This window comes from Parasteatoda tepidariorum, chromosome 10, assembly GCF_982258835.1.
Source record: "Parasteatoda tepidariorum strain Cologne lab strain chromosome 10, Ptep-v5.0, whole genome shotgun sequence".
NCBI classification, from domain to species: Eukaryota; Metazoa; Arthropoda; class Arachnida; order Araneae; family Theridiidae; genus Parasteatoda; species Parasteatoda tepidariorum.
Genome location: NC_141764.1, coordinates 17707819 through 17728420, shown reverse-complemented (window position 1 = coordinate 17728420; position 20602 = coordinate 17707819). Strand labels below are relative to the sequence as shown.

At 32.1% G+C, this 20602-nt stretch overlaps 1 protein-coding gene across 1 annotated transcript; it reads left to right on the top strand.

The window, feature by feature from the left end:
• The first annotated feature begins 1733 nt into the window (after nt 1-1733).
• LOC107457062 (uncharacterized) lies at nt 1734-18685 on the top strand. Its single transcript, XM_016075108.5, has 6 exons — nt 1734-1992; nt 8081-8268; nt 11261-11402; nt 12820-12953; nt 16759-16936; nt 17636-18685. Exons 1-6 carry the CDS (start codon nt 1966-1968, stop codon nt 18260-18262), a joined length of 1296 nt encoding a protein of 431 aa, XP_015930594.3. The 5' UTR covers nt 1734-1965; the 3' UTR covers nt 18263-18685.
• Nucleotides 18686-20602: the final 1917 nt, after the last annotated feature.

Here is a 20602-nt window from a genome sequence, read left to right as displayed (position 1 = left end):
TGGAGGACAATGTAACGGTCATCTCTTTGTGCTGTTTTCCTTGGACGGCCACCACCAACCTTCCGAACAGCTGTACCAGTAGTAACTGTACCAAGCACGAGAAACAACACTTTTGTTGATCCCGAACTCTTCGGCGACACTGGTCGCACTTCACCCCTCCTCAAGCTTCCCAATCATTCTTCCTCGAGTAAAGTCGTCTAAATGATTTCTTGAAGACATGTTTCACAAAACAAATCACTTGCACTTGCAGCGAATGTCTTTAATTACGGTGCTGTTCATCCTTTTATCACAGCTTTGACCTGCGCGCGCCGACCCACAAGGTTTACGTACACTTACATCACCTACGACGTTTTATTTCTAAAATTTGCATACAAATAATCTTTCTACTGAATTACGTGCATATTATACTGCAATTTCATGGCTATCTTATACTTTGTTGGGGAGCTGTGGCCGAAAAACCACTTGTTGCTTAAGTTTTGCACACCAGTGTAGTTTGTCTAAAGTAAGTGCTCCTCCAGACATTTGTCTGGATCTGTGGCTGTGACTATGGTAACGAGGTATGACTATTTCAAATAGGGGTGTGGGGTCACTGTTTTGGAGTAGTTTCGGCACGGATCGGCGGGAGAAAGGGAATCTCTTTCTTCGGTCTATTGTGTTTGTCCTAGAGTGACGATACCCTCCCTAAAATGAGCCGTTCTTGTTTTCATGGCTCCAGACGGCCCCACTCTTTGTGGCGGGAGGAGTTCTTAGCTTAGATAGACTGTATCCAAAACAGAGCTCGTTATTGTGCGGTTTTGAGGAGAATTCCTCCAAATTAAACATCTGGGGCTGTCTGCTGCTATACTAACGAGCGAGAGCACATTTCTGAAGGGGAAAACGATAGAGGAGTGAAGGCGTTGATTAGTTTACTCAGACTGACCTATGCAAAGATCAAGACAAAACTGATCTCCCCACACCCATATTCGTAAACATCTTTCCTCGTAACCATGGTACCCGCAACAACGCAAGACTAATGTCTGGAGGAGTTCTCCTGAAATCCGTACTATAATAAAGCGGATTGAACTTTTTTCATGTTAATATGAGGCAAATATTTACATAAAAAATGAAACAGGCAGCACCTCATTCCAGTTATGTACTGATCTGATGTACCAAGCACAACATAATTTGTTACAGAATTCTTCGACTTGAGTTCAATCTAAATTTTGTAATTTATTTTATCTACGACAATTTAAAACTCCATGTTGGTTTCGCTAATCAATTCCCATCTCGAAATCGTTTTTGTTTCGACATTTTGCTGTAAAACAAAGGATTCACTAATTGATTCATTTCATGAAATATATAAAAGTTAACGTAATAATAAATTTTATGAGATATTTTTTTTTAAAAATCGAGTGACAAATCAACTATTCCAACTAATGGTGCAATTGCGAATATGTTTTGAATTAATTTCTTTTTAATCATCTTTCTTACTTTTTTTGCTGCAACAGATATTTGTAACAAATACTTTTTATATCAAAACAGCTACAACATGTAAATTTAAGCATTTGTCCTCACTTGTTTCTATTTCATAAGGTGACATGTAATTTGTTTATCACCGAAGCGGATGTGTCTCAGACGATAACAGTTGACACGTTGAACTTGTAGATAGTGATAAAGTTTCATTAATCTTTTTTTTTATATACATCATCACTTTTTTTTTTATATACATCATCACTATACATTATCACTTATCACATCTTGTCATCACTTATTTTTCCGATTCAGGAAGGGAGCGATTTTCTTCATCCACACAAAACATTTTTAAAAACAAGCAATAGGAATTAAGCGCATCGAAGAGTTAAATAAGTTGTTGTTTGTAAATTCTTGAAAGGTTCAAACAAGCTGTAAAAAACGAATTAAACTCAAAAATTACGATTGTTTCAGCAACATTAATCGCATTTGCTTTTAGACGCCAACTGTAAGAGAATGGCATCAATAAAGGCTCGTTTAAAGGTAAGAAGATTTTAGTTTCTAAAATACTGTAGTCTATATCAGGGATGGCGAACCAATGGCACGCGTGCCATTTATGGCACGCGACACAATATTTTGGGCACTCCACCGATCACAATTGTTGCTACACTATGAATTGTTATTACACAAATGTTATTACGCTATGAAGCATATGTAACAATTAAATTAAAATTCACAAAAAACAAACAAAATATTAAACAATTATTAATAAAAAAATTAAAAATTAATACTAAAAAACAATTAATAACCGTAAAAAACAAGCTAACAATAAATAACTGGCAAAAAAAAAATCAACAGTCCTGCTTAAACTAACATCTTAGAACCTAATATAAGTTATTGGTCATCTAATCTGCAACAACAGAAGTCACATTGATGTTACTTTAAGTTGAATTACTTGTATAACTGAGACATTGCAAAATGTTTTTTTTTTTTCAACGTAAATAAAGAGTTTTGAGTTGATAGTATTTAGTATTATTATTTTCCCAATAATCACGAAGTCAAAATTATTTGACCTCATTAAGCAATTTTTTTAGAGAAAATGGCACGTTGGTGTATAAAGGTTCGCCATCCCTGGTCTATATCTACAGAAGACATGTATATGCTTATAGGAAACCATTAGCCAATGGGGTGCTTCTTAAAATTGCGTCGTGTTTAATTACCTCTTAATTTTGTTTTGTGAAATCTGAAATCTTAAAAAAATTAATTCAATAATTACTTATTTTATACGTTATTTTGCGCATTTTTCCTGAAATAATTTTATAACTTTAAATATATTAAAAATTATTACGTAGGTTGTTTCAAAAAAATAATAAAATGTATGAACGAAATATTAGAACATTATATGCGAGTATTTCTTGCAAGTGCCATTAATTTAAGCTTTAATTTTTCGATGAATTGTTACTATATAATTTCTTTTACGATTTTGGCTTTTTCAAACCCAGATTTTTTTACCCTTTCAGGATGATGATATACGTGATTGTTTGATTTTTTCTTGGGTCACGGTATCGTGACCTAAGATCATACGGGTGTAGTTTCTATTCAGTACTTTCATATTACATCTCGTGTTTGTATTATATACGTATCGTCTCGTATCATGTACGTACTCATAAGCACATATATTATAGGCACATATACGTACTATAGAGTACCTTCTCTATATTACATATACTCTTCAAATGAGCCGGGATAGCCAGGTTGGTCAGTGCGGCGCCCTCATGTTCAAGAGATCGAGAGTTCCATCCCAGGCGACGGTGTCACCGGGAACGATGACTGGTGCACGTTAAATCTGTCGGATCACAAACCCCTTTAAAATGATCTGTGACGAGCGTGTGGCTGAAGTCGTATTCTTGGCCATAGATGACACCTTTGAAAAACAAGAAAGACACTCTCTGCCTTAAATTCGCTTGGTTTCACCAAGCACGCTTGCTGATATTCGACAAGGGGTATTAGAAACAACAACAACTCTCGGAGTGTGCGCACCTTGAAAAGCACTTCTTTCTGCAGATCCTGAAGGGGTTAATGGCAAGAGAAAACACACAAATTGGAAAAGAAAAGAAATCTTTTTGAACTCTTTTCTTTTCTTCATTTTTTTAGACATTTTAAAATATATTACTACCTTTTATTGAAAGTTACAATTTAAATTTTGAAAATCGCTTACTAAACTAAGTTAAACGATTGATAAAGAAAAAAATATTGAAAATCCCGTTTATACAAAACTAAATTTTCAACGTTATAATACTTATTCGATGTTATGATATCGATTCGACAATAATACCTATTCGAGATTGTGATACCTATTTCGAGGTTATGATATTTATTTGAGGTTCTCAATCTGAGAAATAGGTTATAGTTTCTATTTTTCAGATTGGGTTGCACTAGAGAAAATATTTATTAAGAATCTTTAATAATGACCACCTTCCATGAATATTTTAGGAATTCTTTTGAAAAGTAATGGAAATAATTGTGTATATTAGAGACCTCAAATACATATTAAAGAAATTAAACTGTTTTCAAACTTTGACCAATCATAATTGAGATCAATTAAAAGAGATTTATTTTAAACCAATTTATTTAAAGATAAAATCAAAAGTTCCCCGAGTGAAAAAATAATGAACTCTAGTCCAGCTCTACAAGTGAACTTTTTGATGATTTTAATGTCTTCTTTACTTTTCTTGAACCCAGTAATGATAAGTTACAATTTGGAAACGTTTTTTCTCCTCACAAAAATATTAATTTTTGACCAGTAATGAGCACAATTATACTTGATTTTGTTTTTACAAGAAAAATAATTATTCAGGGGAAAAGCTACGAAATATCCTGTATCTAGTGAAAGTTCAGATACATACTTGTTCAAAGTTTTCATGTAAAACATTTTTAGACATCGTCAACATAATTTGTACTCTTAATATATTTGTTTCATATTTCTATAGCTCAGTCAAATTTTTTCTTATTTAAAAACAAGTTTTTTTTAAAAAAAATTATCTACTGTAATCAATAAATGTAAGAAGAATTCTAATCGTTATACCCTTTTAAAACTTGGGGGAGCTAACTGCATTTAGTAATAAAGTATTTGTGTAATTTGACACTTTCAGTCCACTACTATTTTCTTTAAATAATCAGAATTTTACATATTTTATAATTAAACATGTTACGCAAATTTTATATTGAATCTGATATCTGTAATATGCATATTTTATTCTATGTTACTCAGTGTATAGGCTCTAATTATATCATTTCTGAAAAGACTTTTGAAAGTATACTTACTACTTCATAAAGAGAACTTAAATATGAATTTTTGGAATCTTTATCAAACAGGGGAAAACATAAAGAGATGCACATAGGGAAGCACAAATAAGTATTTAAAATAAGTATTCAAAAACAAAAATGTTATCGAAATGTGATAAATTACAGCATAGAAAAGTGGACTTTAGGAGAAAAGACAGTTTTAATTGCGAGAGATGATTATTAAAAACATCTTTAAATTTCAAACTTAAAAAATTTCAACTTTCATGGGCAGAGACGCATAATCGTTTCGTTTTCTCTTTAAATACTCAATTTCGATTAACAGTTAATTTCGTTACGGTACAAAATGAAAAAAAAAGTTAAAAAAATAATATAAAATAAAATAAATAAATAAATAAAAATTATCCGAAATTTATCCGTTTATTAGCTATTATTCGCTATTTCCCAAGGAACAAATAGTTATTTTTATATACCGAACACTTTATTCACGTTAAAATATCGAAAAATATATTAAAAAAGTTATATATCAAAAATTACAAAAATTTGAAGGTCGACCCTCGCCGAGTTTCGAACCCAGGGTGTCTGGGACAACAAATCCAAATTACCCAAAGCGCTATCAACTTCGCCACGATTCACATGTCAGCCCCACGAATATTTAGCTTAAAACACCTCCACCCGGTTAGTCAACAAAACATATTTTGGGTCATCGTAGGCCCACTAAGTGGTCTATCAAAATTCCTTTGACACAATTGTTAGCTATATTAAACTCTAATTTTAGGAAAAAATTGAATTTTATAGGTTAATATTATAGGGAGATACGGGGTGTGATGTGTGCGTTCCTCCTGATACGACTTTCGTCCCTTTTGAAGCCATTATTTGCTCTTTAACAGAGAAAATTAATTCTTTTTATACATAGAACACTTTATTCTTTTTAAAATATTGAAAAAGAAGTTAAAAAAGTAATATAATATAAAATAAATAAATAAATAAGTATTATCCGAAATTTATCCGTTTATTATCTATTATTCGCTATTTCCCAAAGAAAAAATAGTTACTTTTATATACCAAGCACTTTATTCACGTTAAAATTTCGAAAAATATATTTAAAAAATTATATAAGAAAAATTAAAAAAGTTTTAAAGTCGACCATCGCAGGGTTTCAAACCCAGATTATCCGGGACAACAAATCTAACTTGCTCAGAGCGCTATCAACTTCTCCACGCTTCACATGGCAGCCTCACGAATATTTAGCTTAAAACACCTCCTCCCGGTTAGTCAGCAAAACATATTTTGGGTCATCGTAGGCCCAGTAATTGTTCTATAAAAAATTCCCTTGGTACAATAGTTAGTTATATTAAACTCTAAGTTCGGTCCGAGTTTGAAGTTTATAGGTTAATATTATAGGGAGTTACGGAGTGTGATGTGTGCGGGCCTCCTGCTACGACTTTTGTCCCTTTTTAAGCCATTATTTGCTCTTTAACAAAGAAAAATAATTCTTTTCATATATAAAACACTTTATTCTTATTAAAATATTGAAAAACAAGTTAAAAAATAATATAAAATAAAATAAATAAATAAATAAGAATTATCCGAAATTTATCCGTTTATTATCTATTATTCGTTATTTCCCAAAGAAAAAGTAGTTATTTTTATATATCAAACACTTTTTATTCACGTTAAAATATCGAAAAATATATTAAAAAATAATATAAAATAAATAAAAAAAATTTGAAAGAAAAATAATTATTTTTATATATAGAACACTTTATTCTTATCAAAATATTGAAAAAGAAGTTTAAAAAGTAATATAATCTAAAATAAGTAAAGAAATAAAAATTTTCGGAAATTTATCCGTTTATTATATATTATTCGCTATTTCCCAAAAAAAAATTAGTTATTTTTATATATCAAACACTTTATTCATGCAAAAATATCGAAAAATTATTAAAAAAATAATATAAAATAAATAAAAAAAAAACTCGAAAGTCGACCCTCGCAGGCTTTCGAACACAGGGTTTCCGGAACAACAAATCTAACTTGCCCAACGCGCTATCAACTTCGCCACGCTTCACATGCTTGCCTCACGAATATTTAGCTTAAAACACCTCCCCCCGGTTAGTCAACAAAGCATATTTTTGGTCATTGTGGGCCCACTAATTGGTCTATAAAAAATTCCATTGGTACAATTGTTAATTATATTATACTCTAATTTCGGGCAAAAATTAAAATTTATAGGTTAATATTATAGGCAGTTACGAGGTGTGATGTGTGCGTTCCTCCTGATACGACTTTTTCCCTTTTGAAACCATTATTTGATCTTTAACAAAGAAAAATAATTATTTTTACATAGAGAACACTTTATTAAATTTAAAATATTGAAAAAGAAGTTAAAAAAATAATATAAAATAAAGTAAATAAATAAATAAAAATTATCCGAAATTTATCCGTTTATTAGATATTATTCGCTCTTTTGCAAAAAAAATAGTTATTTTTATATACCGAACATTTTATTCACGTTAAAATATTTAAAAATATATTAAAAAAGTTATACATGAAAAATTAAAAAAATTTGAAGGTCGACATCGCCGGGTTCGAGCCCAGGATCTCCGGGACAACAATTCTAACTTGCCCAACGCGCTATCAACTTCGCCATGCTTCACATGCCAGCCTCACGAATATTTTGCTTAAAACACCTCCTCCCGGTTAGTCAACAAAACACATTTTGGGTCATTGTGGGCCCACTAATTCGTCTTTAAAAAATTCCTTTGGTCCAATTGTTAGTTATATTAAACTCTATGTTAGGGCCGAGTTTGAAGTTTATAGATTAATATTATAGGGAGTTACGGGGTGTGGTGTGTGCGTTCCTCCTAATACGACTTTTGTCCCTTTTGAAACCATTATTTGCTCTTTAACAATGAAAAATAATTCTTTTTATATATAAAACACTTTATTCAATTTAAAATATTGAAAAAGAAATGATTAGTTGTCCATTAAACCGGTTTTGAAGTTTATTAAAATCCCTTTCCTCAACCTTAATTCGTCATATTTTGATAGCATTTTTATTTTTTCCTCGCTTAAATATTATTATGCAATCCCATATCAGAATACTTTCTTGTTTTCATTGTTCATAAAGATTTTAAAATATTTATATCACGTTTTTACGGAACTACCCGATAAATGAAATACAATATGAAAAGTATGAACACATTATTCTACTTAAAAATATTATTAATTTAATAATTTCTCCGTTATATTTTTGAGACATATATTACTGTCTTGTAATTATTAATTAATTTATTTTCCTAAAATTTTATTTTCATAATTTCAGGTAGTTGTTATAGGCGCGGGAGCTGCTGGTTTATGTGCATTGAGACATTTACTGGCAGATCCCGAGCACTTTGATGTCGATATTTTTGAAAAAAAGCATTTCGTTGGAGGCATATGGAATTATTCAGATAAAGTAGGCCTTGATGAAAATACTTTGACCATTGAATCCAGTATTTATAAAAACCTAATGTAAGTATGCGATTTTAAAAATATTTTACGGATGTATTATTTTACTCCGTAGTTATTTTTTTTATGTAGAGCATATTACTAATAGCTTAAACATTATTTAATGTTTAAAAAACTTTGTGTTGAATTTACAGGTTTGTTATACAGTTGGAAAAAAGTAAAGATGGTGGGACAAAATAAATTTTGATTTTAGTGTCTTTGTGAAAAAACTAACCACACTTTTAAAAAAAAAATTTTTTTCGAATTTCCTATAAAAGTTATAAGTTTTTAAAGTAAATTCCGTTTTATCTGGTATTTGGTGGTACTGATGGAGTGAGATAAAGCTTTTACAAATGATACAACAGTCCATTATGCTGGGACGCAGGTGATAGAGTCCAATGAGGTGATTTAGGTCAGAATCCCAGCGACTGCTGGTCGATTCGAATTCTGCTTCGGTTTTGCACCAACCACAGTGATAGTGTAAAAAATTATCATTTGAGATAGACGGGTCATAAGTTAGAATCCATTTGCGGTTGGGCTAACCGTGGTGAGTTTTCGTGATTTTCCTCTAAATGCAGCGAGAATGTGGGATAGTTTCATCAAATAGTCTTCCAGGAAGGCATGAAAAGTCCAATGCTTGATTCAGAAGTTCTTTAGTCTTCTGGGCTAGGGCAAAAACTCCAAGTATACGGAGTTGAACAGTAACAGCCGTAATGTTGAACAGCCGTTCAACTCCGGTTGTAAAATAAAATAAACACTCTGTGAAACCACTCACAACAGAACCTAATGGCTAAATCTGAAAATAGCATTTTTATGAATAAAGCAAACAGCTTGCATGAATAATGAAATCACAAATAATGCCAGGAAGAAAACACACTGCAGTTTCAGTTCTATAATTAAGAAAATTCCTTCGTGTTTTTAACGCACGAACACTTGTTTTCTGTATGAAAACAGCTATGAAGCTCTTGATTATAAAACCGAAACTATAATATTTTTAAGACTTTATTTATTTTTTATTTTTTTAATTTCATTTATTTATTCAACGTTGCCAAGCTTTACACTGTCTTCTATAATACTTTCACGTATATGCGGATCGTAATATTCAATGGCCATGATAGTCAAAGAAATTCTAACAACCAAAACTCAGTTAAATTTAAATTTTTTGAAATTTTAACGGTCACATTGTTAGGTTACAAGTGTGTGATGACCTAATTGGTGATTAATCTTTAAAAAAGAAAAACTGACATAAGTTAAGCCAATCCCGTGTTATCTATCGTTTATTTTAAGTAATTTCGCTGACGAATTGAGCACCAAAATAATGTTTACAATTTTCAATGTTTTTTATGTATATATAATTGAATCATTTTGATGCTAAAAAGAAAGCAAGATTAAAAATAGATTTTGACACTTAATTGAATAATCTTGAATAGTAATGCATTACGCAATTAAATTGAATATAAGTGAGACGTTACATTTATTGAGAAATGTGAAAAGAGTGGAAATATTTACACCAAAGAGCCATTACATTATAACCCCCTCCATCTATAACAATAGGCTCGCCCAGGTTTCCATGGTTTCTCACCCAGGAACAATGTTTTCATGGGGCACATTAGGACCCATAATCCTCATCGAACAATCCCTGACGTCTGTAAGCTACTTGAACATAGTTGCTGACCAGGTTCACCCATTCAGGGCAACAGTTTTTCCTGCGGGGGATGGTGTTTACCAACAGGATAATGCACCATCTCATAAGGGTCGAATCGTTATGACATTCCAGTGACTTTCAAGTCATGTCATGGCCCCCAAATTCACCTGACCTTAATCCAATAGAGCATTTGTGGTCCTACTTGGAAAACTAAATTCGTGCTGCCACGCTACCCCCTCACAATGTGAGGGAATTGCAGGACCAGTTGGTGAGCGCTTTTTACCAGGTACCTCAGACTACCTATCAGCACCTTGTGGAATGCCATGGCGGGTGCTAGTAGTTTTGAGGACTAAAGGTGGTGTTACATGTTATTAGCAGGGTGGTCATAATGCAATGGCTCTTCGGTGTATATCCATTCATTGTGAAAATGAATAAAAATAACTTAATTGTTTTAGTCAATCAAAAAAGGATAAGGAATGATTAAAAATGGCTATGAATTTTACAAAGGAAATTAAAAATATAGGAAGTACAAAATGCCTATAATGGCATGACATGGATATTGTTTCTAAACTGTGACTCCTCTTGATTTTTTACCAAACCAAAAGTAACAGTGGACAGACAGGGGAGGGGAGGGAAGGTGGAATAAACTGATAATTGATATAGTCTGCAGCGTCTATCAGCGTTTCAGCCCAAACTGATGTTACGAATAGAGCAAGAGTTAATATAAAATTTCTTGGATTTTTTTTTTAAAAATCCTGCCAATATAATTCTGCAGTCATTTTTTTTCAAAAAGTAATTTAGTTCGGGAACTTTTGGATTTTTCAATACTATATTTGCTTTCGAGCAATTTGCAACAAAACTATATTTCAGGTCATCCAAATCATCAGCTTTTACGAGTTTAAACAAAAATTAATGTAAATTTAAATAAATAAAAACGTATGTATATAAACAAAAGCAAGTATATATAATTAGTCTATAGGTGAAAAATTATATGATCTCGTAATTTTATTGCTTTAAACTTTTGACAAAAAGTCCTCAGAAGTTATAAACGTTATCAAGTGATACGTGGTGCCGAACTATAAAAGTGCAGCGAGTGTTAAATTAATGCTAGATCACCAAAAATTCTTTAAGGAAAAAAATCAGGCAACGGAAATAAAAAATGTTACTTTAATTTTAAGATTACAACGAAAAGAAGTATTAAATCTATATTGAGCTTTTCAGATAAGGAATGATTAAAAAGCAGTTATTATTATCAACTAGAAATTCAAATGGAAACTTTCTCAAAAGTGTTAAATTTAATTCACATGACATTATTATATCTAAGCATTAAAAATGAGAATCAGATGTCACAGCTTTGTTAATTCTTTTCAGAACAAATATTCCGAAGGAGACAATGGCTTTTCCAGATTTTCCATTTCCGCACTATGGGGGTTTGTCTTATATTCACCACACGCAAGTGCTGCAGTATTTACGAGATTATGCGGAGTACTTTGACCTATATAAACATATTAAGGTAAATAAAATAATGTTAAATAATAATTATTTTACATACATTATTTAACATTATTTTTTTCTTTTCATACATTTACGCACATAATTCAAATACCTTGGAACAATGATCAATGACCAAAACAGCATAAAAACAGAAGTAGACAACCGAATTAAAATGGCAAACAAGTGTTTCTTTGGACTAAGAAAGCAATTAAGATCAAGCCTAATCAGTCGAAAAACCAAAATTAAAATTTATAAGACTCTTATTCTATCTGCAATGCTCTATGCAAGTGAAACATGGACACTAAACGCAGACACTCAGCGTACTCCTGGTGTTTTTGAAAGGAAAATCCTTAGAAATATTTTTGGCCCAGTACAGGAAAGAGGCTGTTGGTGAATCAGATACAACTTTGAATTATATAGACTCTATGGGCAGCCACAAATAGTGCAGGTCATCCGAAGCAATAGATTAAGATGGCTTGGCCATATCTGGAGAAGTCCAGAAAACAATGCAGTACGAATCGCCACCTTTAAAAATCCTTCTGGATCTCGGGCCAGAGGAAGACCTCCAACTAGATGGCTGGATGACACGACTAAAGATCTCAAAGTAATAAAGATTAACATCTGGAAAAAAGTCGCCATGGATAGGAGGCGTTGGAGGCTACGCGTGGTTGAAGCAGCCAAGGTCTGTAAGGGGCTGTCGTGCTGAAGAAGAAGAAGATTTAATAACTATTTTACATACACATAAATAATTATTCAAAGAAAAAAGAATTGAGGAGTCATGCTGTATTTCATTTATTAGAATTTTAACGGTGCCGAAGAAAGAAACTTATAAATTGCGTTGCATCATTATATATATTTTTTTAATTAATTAGGCATTAAACATTGTTTTTTTTAGTTATTTATTTTTTTAAAATGAAATTAAAAATGTTCCTTCTCCCGAAGAAGAGACTAACGTTTTTGAGCATCGACTATTCTTCTTCCCAGGTTACGATTGGACCAGCTTTCTTAACGCTTTTGATCTAGTTCACGATAAAGAAATGTCCGGTTGTGGCGCTTTTCCGAAAGATTATGTGACCGAATTATGCAGATTGCGAGTTTTTAACGTTGTTTCGGTTAAAGCGTTTTTCGTGATGTTTTTCCTGATGTGTGTTTTCTTAAAACACGTTGGCTGTTAACCGTATTTTTTAAAGCGATGTTTTTCTAAGACGCCGTGAGCAAGCAAGTGCGTCTTTTCATTCAATAAATAAACTGGATGAGAGTATTTTATTTTCTCGATAATGATTTAAAATAGTAATATGATTGCACTTTTCCCTTCACTTAAATAATTTTTAAGATGTGTAAATTCTAATAACTTCATTTTTACTAAAAATTTTAAAAGTAAAAATTGCTTCTTTGTTGTGGCAGAATCTAAACTATATCTAATCTCATGTTCGCAGTTTCACAAGATGGTTGAGCATGTTAAGCCATTAACGTGTTTAGGTGGCAAAGTGGGATGGCGTGTCACTTATTCTGATGTTCTGACAAAAGAAAAGGAGGATAAAATGTATGATGCAGTGATGGTATGCAACGGGTGAGTTCCTTTTTACCTAGGAGAAGGCGTAGTACCTAGAGACAGTTAGTAAACAATTATTTTTATTTCTACTTGGGTAAAGATTATGGCTGAAATGTAAATAATATCTTATTTCTTACTATTTGAAGAATCTATAAACACTTTCAAAATATGTTATTTTATAAGAGAGAAATAAATTATTTTTTTACACCCTTCCAACGTATCTCAAGGTGCAACACCATGTTGTATTTTGGGATGAAGATTATTTTACATTGGCACTAAATGAAAACTAAGCAAATTATAGCAAATACAACACAAAACATTATTAACAAAATAAAAAAGACTTCTTTATCTACCAGGTTAGTCCATGGACTAAAATTCATATGGAATGCACTATGCACGAAAATTCATATGGAACTTGCGTGATTACTTCTGACGCATTGCAGACCCAGTTGGTGAGGGTGAAGGCAATTACCATATAATTTCTGTATATAGTTTCATTTCTTAAAAGTATTCTTAATTTTCATTTCAAACTTAATTTTCTTAATTAAAAAGTAACTTAATTTTCATTTTAACAAGGTATTGCATTCCTCCGAAGGCACAACTGCAGTTCAGCCACTACATTTAAGAAATCAAAAACATGGCCAGTAAAATTGTTTGCGGATAGTTGTTCAGATTCAATAACTATACCATTAAATAAAACATTATTAAGAGTTTAATATACTATCTTAATTTTTAGCATTAATCAATTTAAAAAATAGAAAAAAAATAAAGGAACTATGCGATGAAATTTTTTCCTTTTATTTTCTATCTCCCACATGTCTCACTTTAAAGTTGCTAGCTACTCTATTCTAACTCCTGGTGACTAAAGGAGCAACTGCCTCAGGTTAGTTTTGTTAGTCACGAATTGATGGCAGGGCTATGTTGTTCGTCCCAATGTACAACGCTCTCCCCTATTTTTTGAAAAGTGTAAAGAGACCGAAACTAATTCTCTCAATTGGCACAAGGTTCATTTCTTTTTCACAAATCACGGAATCACATTCGGCGTCATATGTGGCAACTGACAGCATTTTATTGAATCCTTGTTGTTGTTGCTGTCATAGGATATTAAGGCAGGGGTGCGATTGCTCTTGTTTTTCAGTGGTGCCATCTATGACCAAGAATTTGACTTCTGCCTCAACCATACGTCACACCTGTTCATAGAGCGAACCCATTCATACATCCATTCATTCATCCACAGATCGTAATTTTGACCTGAATTGATAAATCTCTGATTTAGTACCCACAGAGGTATAATTTGGTGCGGAAACATGGAGGACTTTGCGACCCGACAGATTTAACTTTCACCAGTCACCATTTACTACACTGGGAGTCTTCGACTTGCTGGATTCGAACTCCCGTTCTCATGAACGTGAGCCCAGAGCCCTGCCAACCAGGCTATCCCGGCTTTATTGTATCGTTATTTTGGTGATATAATTTAATGTATCCTAGGAGACTTTAAATCCGCTCCTCGCAATAGAATTTATCAATCATTTGCTTATAGCAAACCGAGGAGGTTATTCAAGTACATTTCATAAATGAATCATGTTTTTACAGGATACTATATGCGAAAAGGTTGCTTTGATTATGCCGGTTCCTTTGTTGTCCCCTCTATTATTTTGTAATTATTAACAGCAGCAGCTTCCCTTATGATTTTTAGTTTACTTTTAAAGTTAGAAAATCTCCTTCTTGACTCTGAGTGAACTTAAGCTCAAAAAAAAAATGTAATTGGAAAAAATGTACAAATTGTGTACTTTTCTTCTAATTTTTCAAAGCAGATCATTATGGATTTCAGTGCGATATCAATATTGTACATCAATTTATATATTTACAATATTTTGTAATTATCAAGTCGGCAATTAATTCTGAATAGCAGGAAAGGCAAATTATTTTAACGTATAAAAACATTAGCTAAATTTGACTCCAAAATTAGTTTCAAAAATAAATCATCCAAAGGTAGAAAACTTCCCTTAGATGTTTGAAGTGTATCAACCACTGGAAAGTTTTAAAGAAAGAAAGTTAAAACAAAAATTCGAAAAAGATTTATTAATGACTTCTGCTTTCACCCTATAGTTCTCATTTATAAATTATATTAAGTTATCTTTTTTAAGCTTTATAAATTTCATTTTCCAAACATTATAATTCGATAAAAAGAAACTCTAAATAAATTAAGCAAATTTGTTGCAATTTGCTAATGGTAATGGACTGTTGTAATCACTAAAATTTGATTTTTCTTTTACAAAAGTACTTTTTTAGATTCTTTTTCAATTACGAAAAAATCGGATAAACAGCAGTCAAAAAGGGAATAAATTTGTCTCAAGTAATAAAAAAACTTGAAAACTGATAGGCTCATGTAAAACCTGAGAAATAAAAGCATGGCCGAAACTACTGGACTGTGGTAAAATTTATCGGGTTTCTACCTCTATAGGAACACCAAAATGCTCGTAATTTTTAGCGAAGCGTTTTGATAATGATTTTAGTAAAATTAACAATAAAATATTGTTTTATAATATGTGGTAAATGTGGTAAAAATTCGTAATTTTATCATATGTTAGAACTTGACATAAACACTATTTATTAAGATAAATTTACTTTTCAGTTCCGTGTTTTTAACTAAATGTGTGGTAATAAAAACTGTAATTTTGAAAACCAGAATTTCCGATAAACCGTTACCATATGAACGAAACAATTACCAAATGAATGGTTTAAATACAACATATTTTAATTTTTGTTAGCAAGATTTAAGAAGTTCTTTCTTTTTCTTTTTTTTTTTTTTTTTGCCAGAAATGTCATTATCATACAGTACAGTAATTCTACCAAAATTTTTTTCTCCGTGTAAATTTTATGTAAATAAAAGGAAATAAAAGATAATCCGAAAGTCTTGTTAATTGCTTTCTTTTTTAATAACGCCATCTCATTTTTGAAAATAACTAAATAAATTAAAAAACCATTTTTTTTTCTATATACAGGGTGTTCATAAAGTTCCGGACCCCACACGATCCTCCTGTAAACATTTTCCTTTATAAATCCCCAAAGAAAAAAGTCCAGCGGCATTATATCAAGTGATCTGGATGGCCAAGGAATTGAACCTCCTCGCCCAATCCATCTTCCTGGAAAATGGTCATTCAAAGAACTACTAACGATGATACCTCAATGAGGTGGTGCACCATCTTGTTGCAAAAAGACATGTGGCTGAAGCTCTTCTAGTTGTAGAAATACGAAGTTTTCCAATATGTCTATATACGACTGATGAGACCGACGACTGATGAGACAGGAAGATGGATTGGGCGAGGAAGTCCAATTCCTTGTCCACCCAGATCACCTGATATAACGCCGCTGGACATTTTTCTTTGGGGATTTACAAAGGACAATGTTTACAGGAGGATCGTGTCGAACATTGATGACCTAAAAGCCAGAATTACAACCGCAATAGCCTCTGTGGATGCCGACATGCTTGCAGCTACCTGGCGTGAAATTGACTATCGACTTGATATTCTCCGTGCGACGAAGGGGGCACACGTGGAAGCTCATTGACAAGGGTCATGAAACTTTTTGAGTCTATCTAACCATTTATGTTATTAATTTTAATCTATCTTTATTATTTTACGAGTTATTAAACATCAAAATGGGTCCGTGACTTTATAAACACCCTGTATATATTTTCAAGCTAGTCCTCCTCTCAAAAGAATGTGAAAAAATTTACGGACAAAATATGTTTGACTGCTTAATTCTTCTAGTTTATTTTTGAAAGTTTGTAAATATGTATAACAAATAGGTTCTCTTTCAGCTGTCAGAATGTGCCTAATGTACCAGAAATACCTGGTCTCAACGATTTTCAAGGAATTCTGATGCACAGTCACGCTTACAGAGAAAATGCTCCCTTCAAAGATTTGAAAGTAGTAATTTTAGGAGCTAGCTTCTCTGGGGTAGACATCAGCTTAGAAATTGCGAATGTGGCGAAAATGGTTAGTTTGGTACATTCTGTTTAGTGTTTTTGTTTGGCATTAATTTCTTTAAAAAATCATGATCATGTTAAATCAATAAATTTCGTTAAAATTAGATTAATAATTATTAGACAACGTTATTGTGACCAGATTAAACTTGAGAATCCGGAATAGCTATCGTCAGATCAGGAATTTCTTATCTAAAGAATTTTATTTTGTGTTTATATTTAAAAAGTTTACACTAAAAAGTAATAAATAAATAAACCTAAGCAAATTTCGCATGAAGCTTTGCCTCATATATCGTATTCTCCGAACTTTTCCGTGTAAATTACTACTACTTCAAACTTTTAAAAAACGTATGTCTAAAGCATAAAATCATTGAGTTGACAAAAGAAGTTTCAAAACATTTTTTTAATTTATTGACTTTACGTGAAAGCATTCAGGTTGAGCATCAAAAGCATTGATTCAGGCTTCACCACGGTTACAGTTTAGTGCAGTTTTGAAATCGAACTTAACGTTTTTTATTAATTTTAAATGTCATCTGATATCAACTTTCGTAATCAATTTTGAAAATTATGTATGGAATGTTCACAAATTTTATGATCAATACACTGTTTATTTAATATTTTTATCACAAATTGTTATAGAGTTATTTAGTTTGGAAATCGGGTGTTCCTTCGCAGGACGCAACAACCACAGTACATTAATATTCCTTTTCAGGTCATTTGGAGCCACAATTCGAAACCCAAAACATGTCCTTTGCCTAAGAATATCATTCAACTTAAAGGAATAGACCACGTCAATAAGACATCCGTAACACTTATTGATGGACAGACCCAGGAATGCGACGCCATCATCTTGTGTACTGGTTATCTGGTAAATTATCCTTTCCTGGACCCCAGCTGCAGTCTCCAGGTTCAAGACCAGAGAGTGACACCACTTTACTTTCACACATTTCTCATTGACTATCCTACCTTGGCAATATTGGCCGTGACCAAATATGTCCTCCCGTTCCCTGTCTTCGACCAGCAAGTGAGAGTCTTTTTGAAATTTCTGAAAGGTGACGTAACGTTTCCGTCTCCTGACGAGATGAGGGAAGAAGAAGAAAAAGATTTCAAAAGAAGGCTGGACATAGGTCTTAAGCCGAGTCATGCTCATGATTTTCTCAATGATCGTTTGTGGAAGTTTGATGATGAATTTTGTAAGCTCGGTCAAATCGCTCCTACTCCCAATAGTATTCGAAATTTGGTTAATGAAGTAATGAAAGAAATGAATGAAAACTTGATGCATTTTAAAGAAAATAAGTACAGAGTTGTAGATAGTGAAACATTTCTTCAAGTGGATTGAAATTAAAGTAGAAAGGTTTTCGTATCCTGGGCAAAATGATCGCCAAATATTAGTCACAACCAGGCAATGGCACGAAAAAAACTAAAAAATAAATAAATTGCAAAATCGGTCAAACTTGAAGGATAAAATTCAAACCTCTTGGCAAGCTACTATATAGCTTAAAATAATTTGAGTCCAAATACAAGAATCAGACAGTTTCACTTTATGTATTGACAATATCTGTTAAAGGAATTAGATACCAACAAGAAAACCTCCATATTTGTCACATTGATTCAAGTTCAAGTTCCTGAGTTGTGGTTTGTTTGTTCGGTCGCATCATAAGCTATGATGAATGATCAAGATGTAATTTCTTTTGCATAGCACTGTGTGTGCATGTTGTTATTTCCTCAAGCTGTATTTTTAATAAACTCTTTATTTGCCGGCGTTGCTTCTGTGGTTCTTCAACAAAACAACATGATTATTAGTGTATCTTAGATGTGTTTTGCAAACTTAAACAATATATGAGAAAATTAACCTGTCTTTGTTATGGCCCCTCAAGTTACTGCGCAACAATATTCTAAACCCCAATTGAGACCTGTGTGCTATATTTTAACTAATACACTGATGAAAATTCCGAGCCACATTGCACCAAAAATTGATATTTATTTCCTGGCGACATAAAATGGAACTCAATTTTACCATATTTTAGTGTTTTCGTAGATTGTACAAGAAGTAGAAGATTGTACCAAAAGTAGGTATTTTGAAGAAACAAAACACCAATCTTCATTCATTCTTTCTTTCTTTCTTTTTTCTTTTATGCGAACAGAGGAGAATTGCCCCATTAGGTATTTTAAAAGAGCTCAAATACAAGCCAAGGTTGCTATTTACCGTAAAAAAGATATTTACCATAAGTAGGTTATTTTATGACAAATCTCTAACCAATTAATTGCAGAAATTTTTTTTAACAATCAACTCATAAATGTCCTTTAAAATAAGATTACTATTAAATTGTACGATACAGTTATGAATAATATATATACTAGGAGGCTTCGCCCCCTGCTCGCTGGCGCTCACCAACTCCCGGAACTGCTTTCACAGTTCATTTCGGATTGCTTCGCAAGCCAATGCTCGCTTTGCTCGCTCATTGGATACGTTCTTAACGTCTAGTTTTTGTATACTTTTTTGAATACTGAAGTTCCGAAAACTTTTCACTGTAGAAAATTCTAAACTTGTACATTTCAATATTAATTTGAAATTGCGAACAGTTCGCATATTTTTCTTAATCACACTATTCTAAATTTCAGTTGTTGAGAAAAGTAACTGTTGTAAGTTTTGTTTTAAAGTCTTTCCCACCAGAGGGCTAAAACCATGTGTTGTAAAACAATATAAAGTAGTAGTCTGCCACTGAACGCCGGATGTAAAGCATCGGCTTTGATGAAGATAATTTTGTATTTTTAATTCTCTGAAGGGCGCCACCTTAATAATATGGAATTTGTAAAATAAATGTATATATTTTTTATTGTTGATGAAGCCCATCATTTTGTGTTTTCATCAGTGTTCAGAAGCAGAACAACTCTAAGATTTTTATTTTATCACAAAAAAATAAAATGTATAAATACAAAGAAAAGAGTAAGAAAATGAGTATAGTCGTAGAAAAAGTTAAAATTATACTATAGTATTTGTCAGTTAAAATAAAACTTTTTGAAAAACTAAGTCATTGCTAACAATTCAAATTTCTCCGAGGCAATTCTAAAGTATAAATTAAGGTAGTATTGTTAAGTTGAAACACAATATTTTTAGTTTTGATGTCAACAATACAATTCAATTTTTCACAAAAACGATTGTTTCCATTGTTAAGCTCAATGTCAACAATTCAAATTTTTCTGAGGCAACTCTTAACCTCTAAATATTTTTTTTTATGTACACATTTCTAAATGTCAGTATTCAACCACAAAACAACTTAAAGTCCTTAAATTTAGCATGAAGTTGTGAAATGTAATGAAAGAGGGTCATAGCAATAATGAAAGTAGAAGTAAAGTAAAATTAAAACAATATTTTCAATCAATGAGCCAAGTTCTTCAAGAAGCAGTTGTAGAAGTAGGTTGTTTATTTAAAACTTTTTATAGAATATCTTTAAGAACACAATTGTTAATTTGGGCATTTGGCGATACAACACTTTTAGAATTGAAGGATTTGTTACGTCAAGCGCTCAAGTATCATAATTTTGGTCTAGTTGCGCTTCCATGTCATTTTGATTTATGTTGCTAAGTTAACTTTCAAAAATTTCTATGGCTGGCAACAGCATTTTTATTTTCTAAGTTGTTTATTTTTATTTCTTTTAGAATTCGTTATTTTTTTAGC

Coding starts and splice junctions, on each gene's coding strand:
- LOC107457062 (XM_016075108.5), top strand. CDS start 1,966: ATGGCATCAATAAAGGCTCGTTTAAAG. Junction 11,403..12,819: donor ACCTATATAAACATATTAAG/GTAAATAAAATA, acceptor TCATGTTCGCAG/TTTCACAAGATGGTTGAGCA. Junction 16,937..17,635: donor TTGCGAATGTGGCGAAAATG/GTTAGTTTGGTA, acceptor ATTCCTTTTCAG/GTCATTTGGAGCCACAATTC.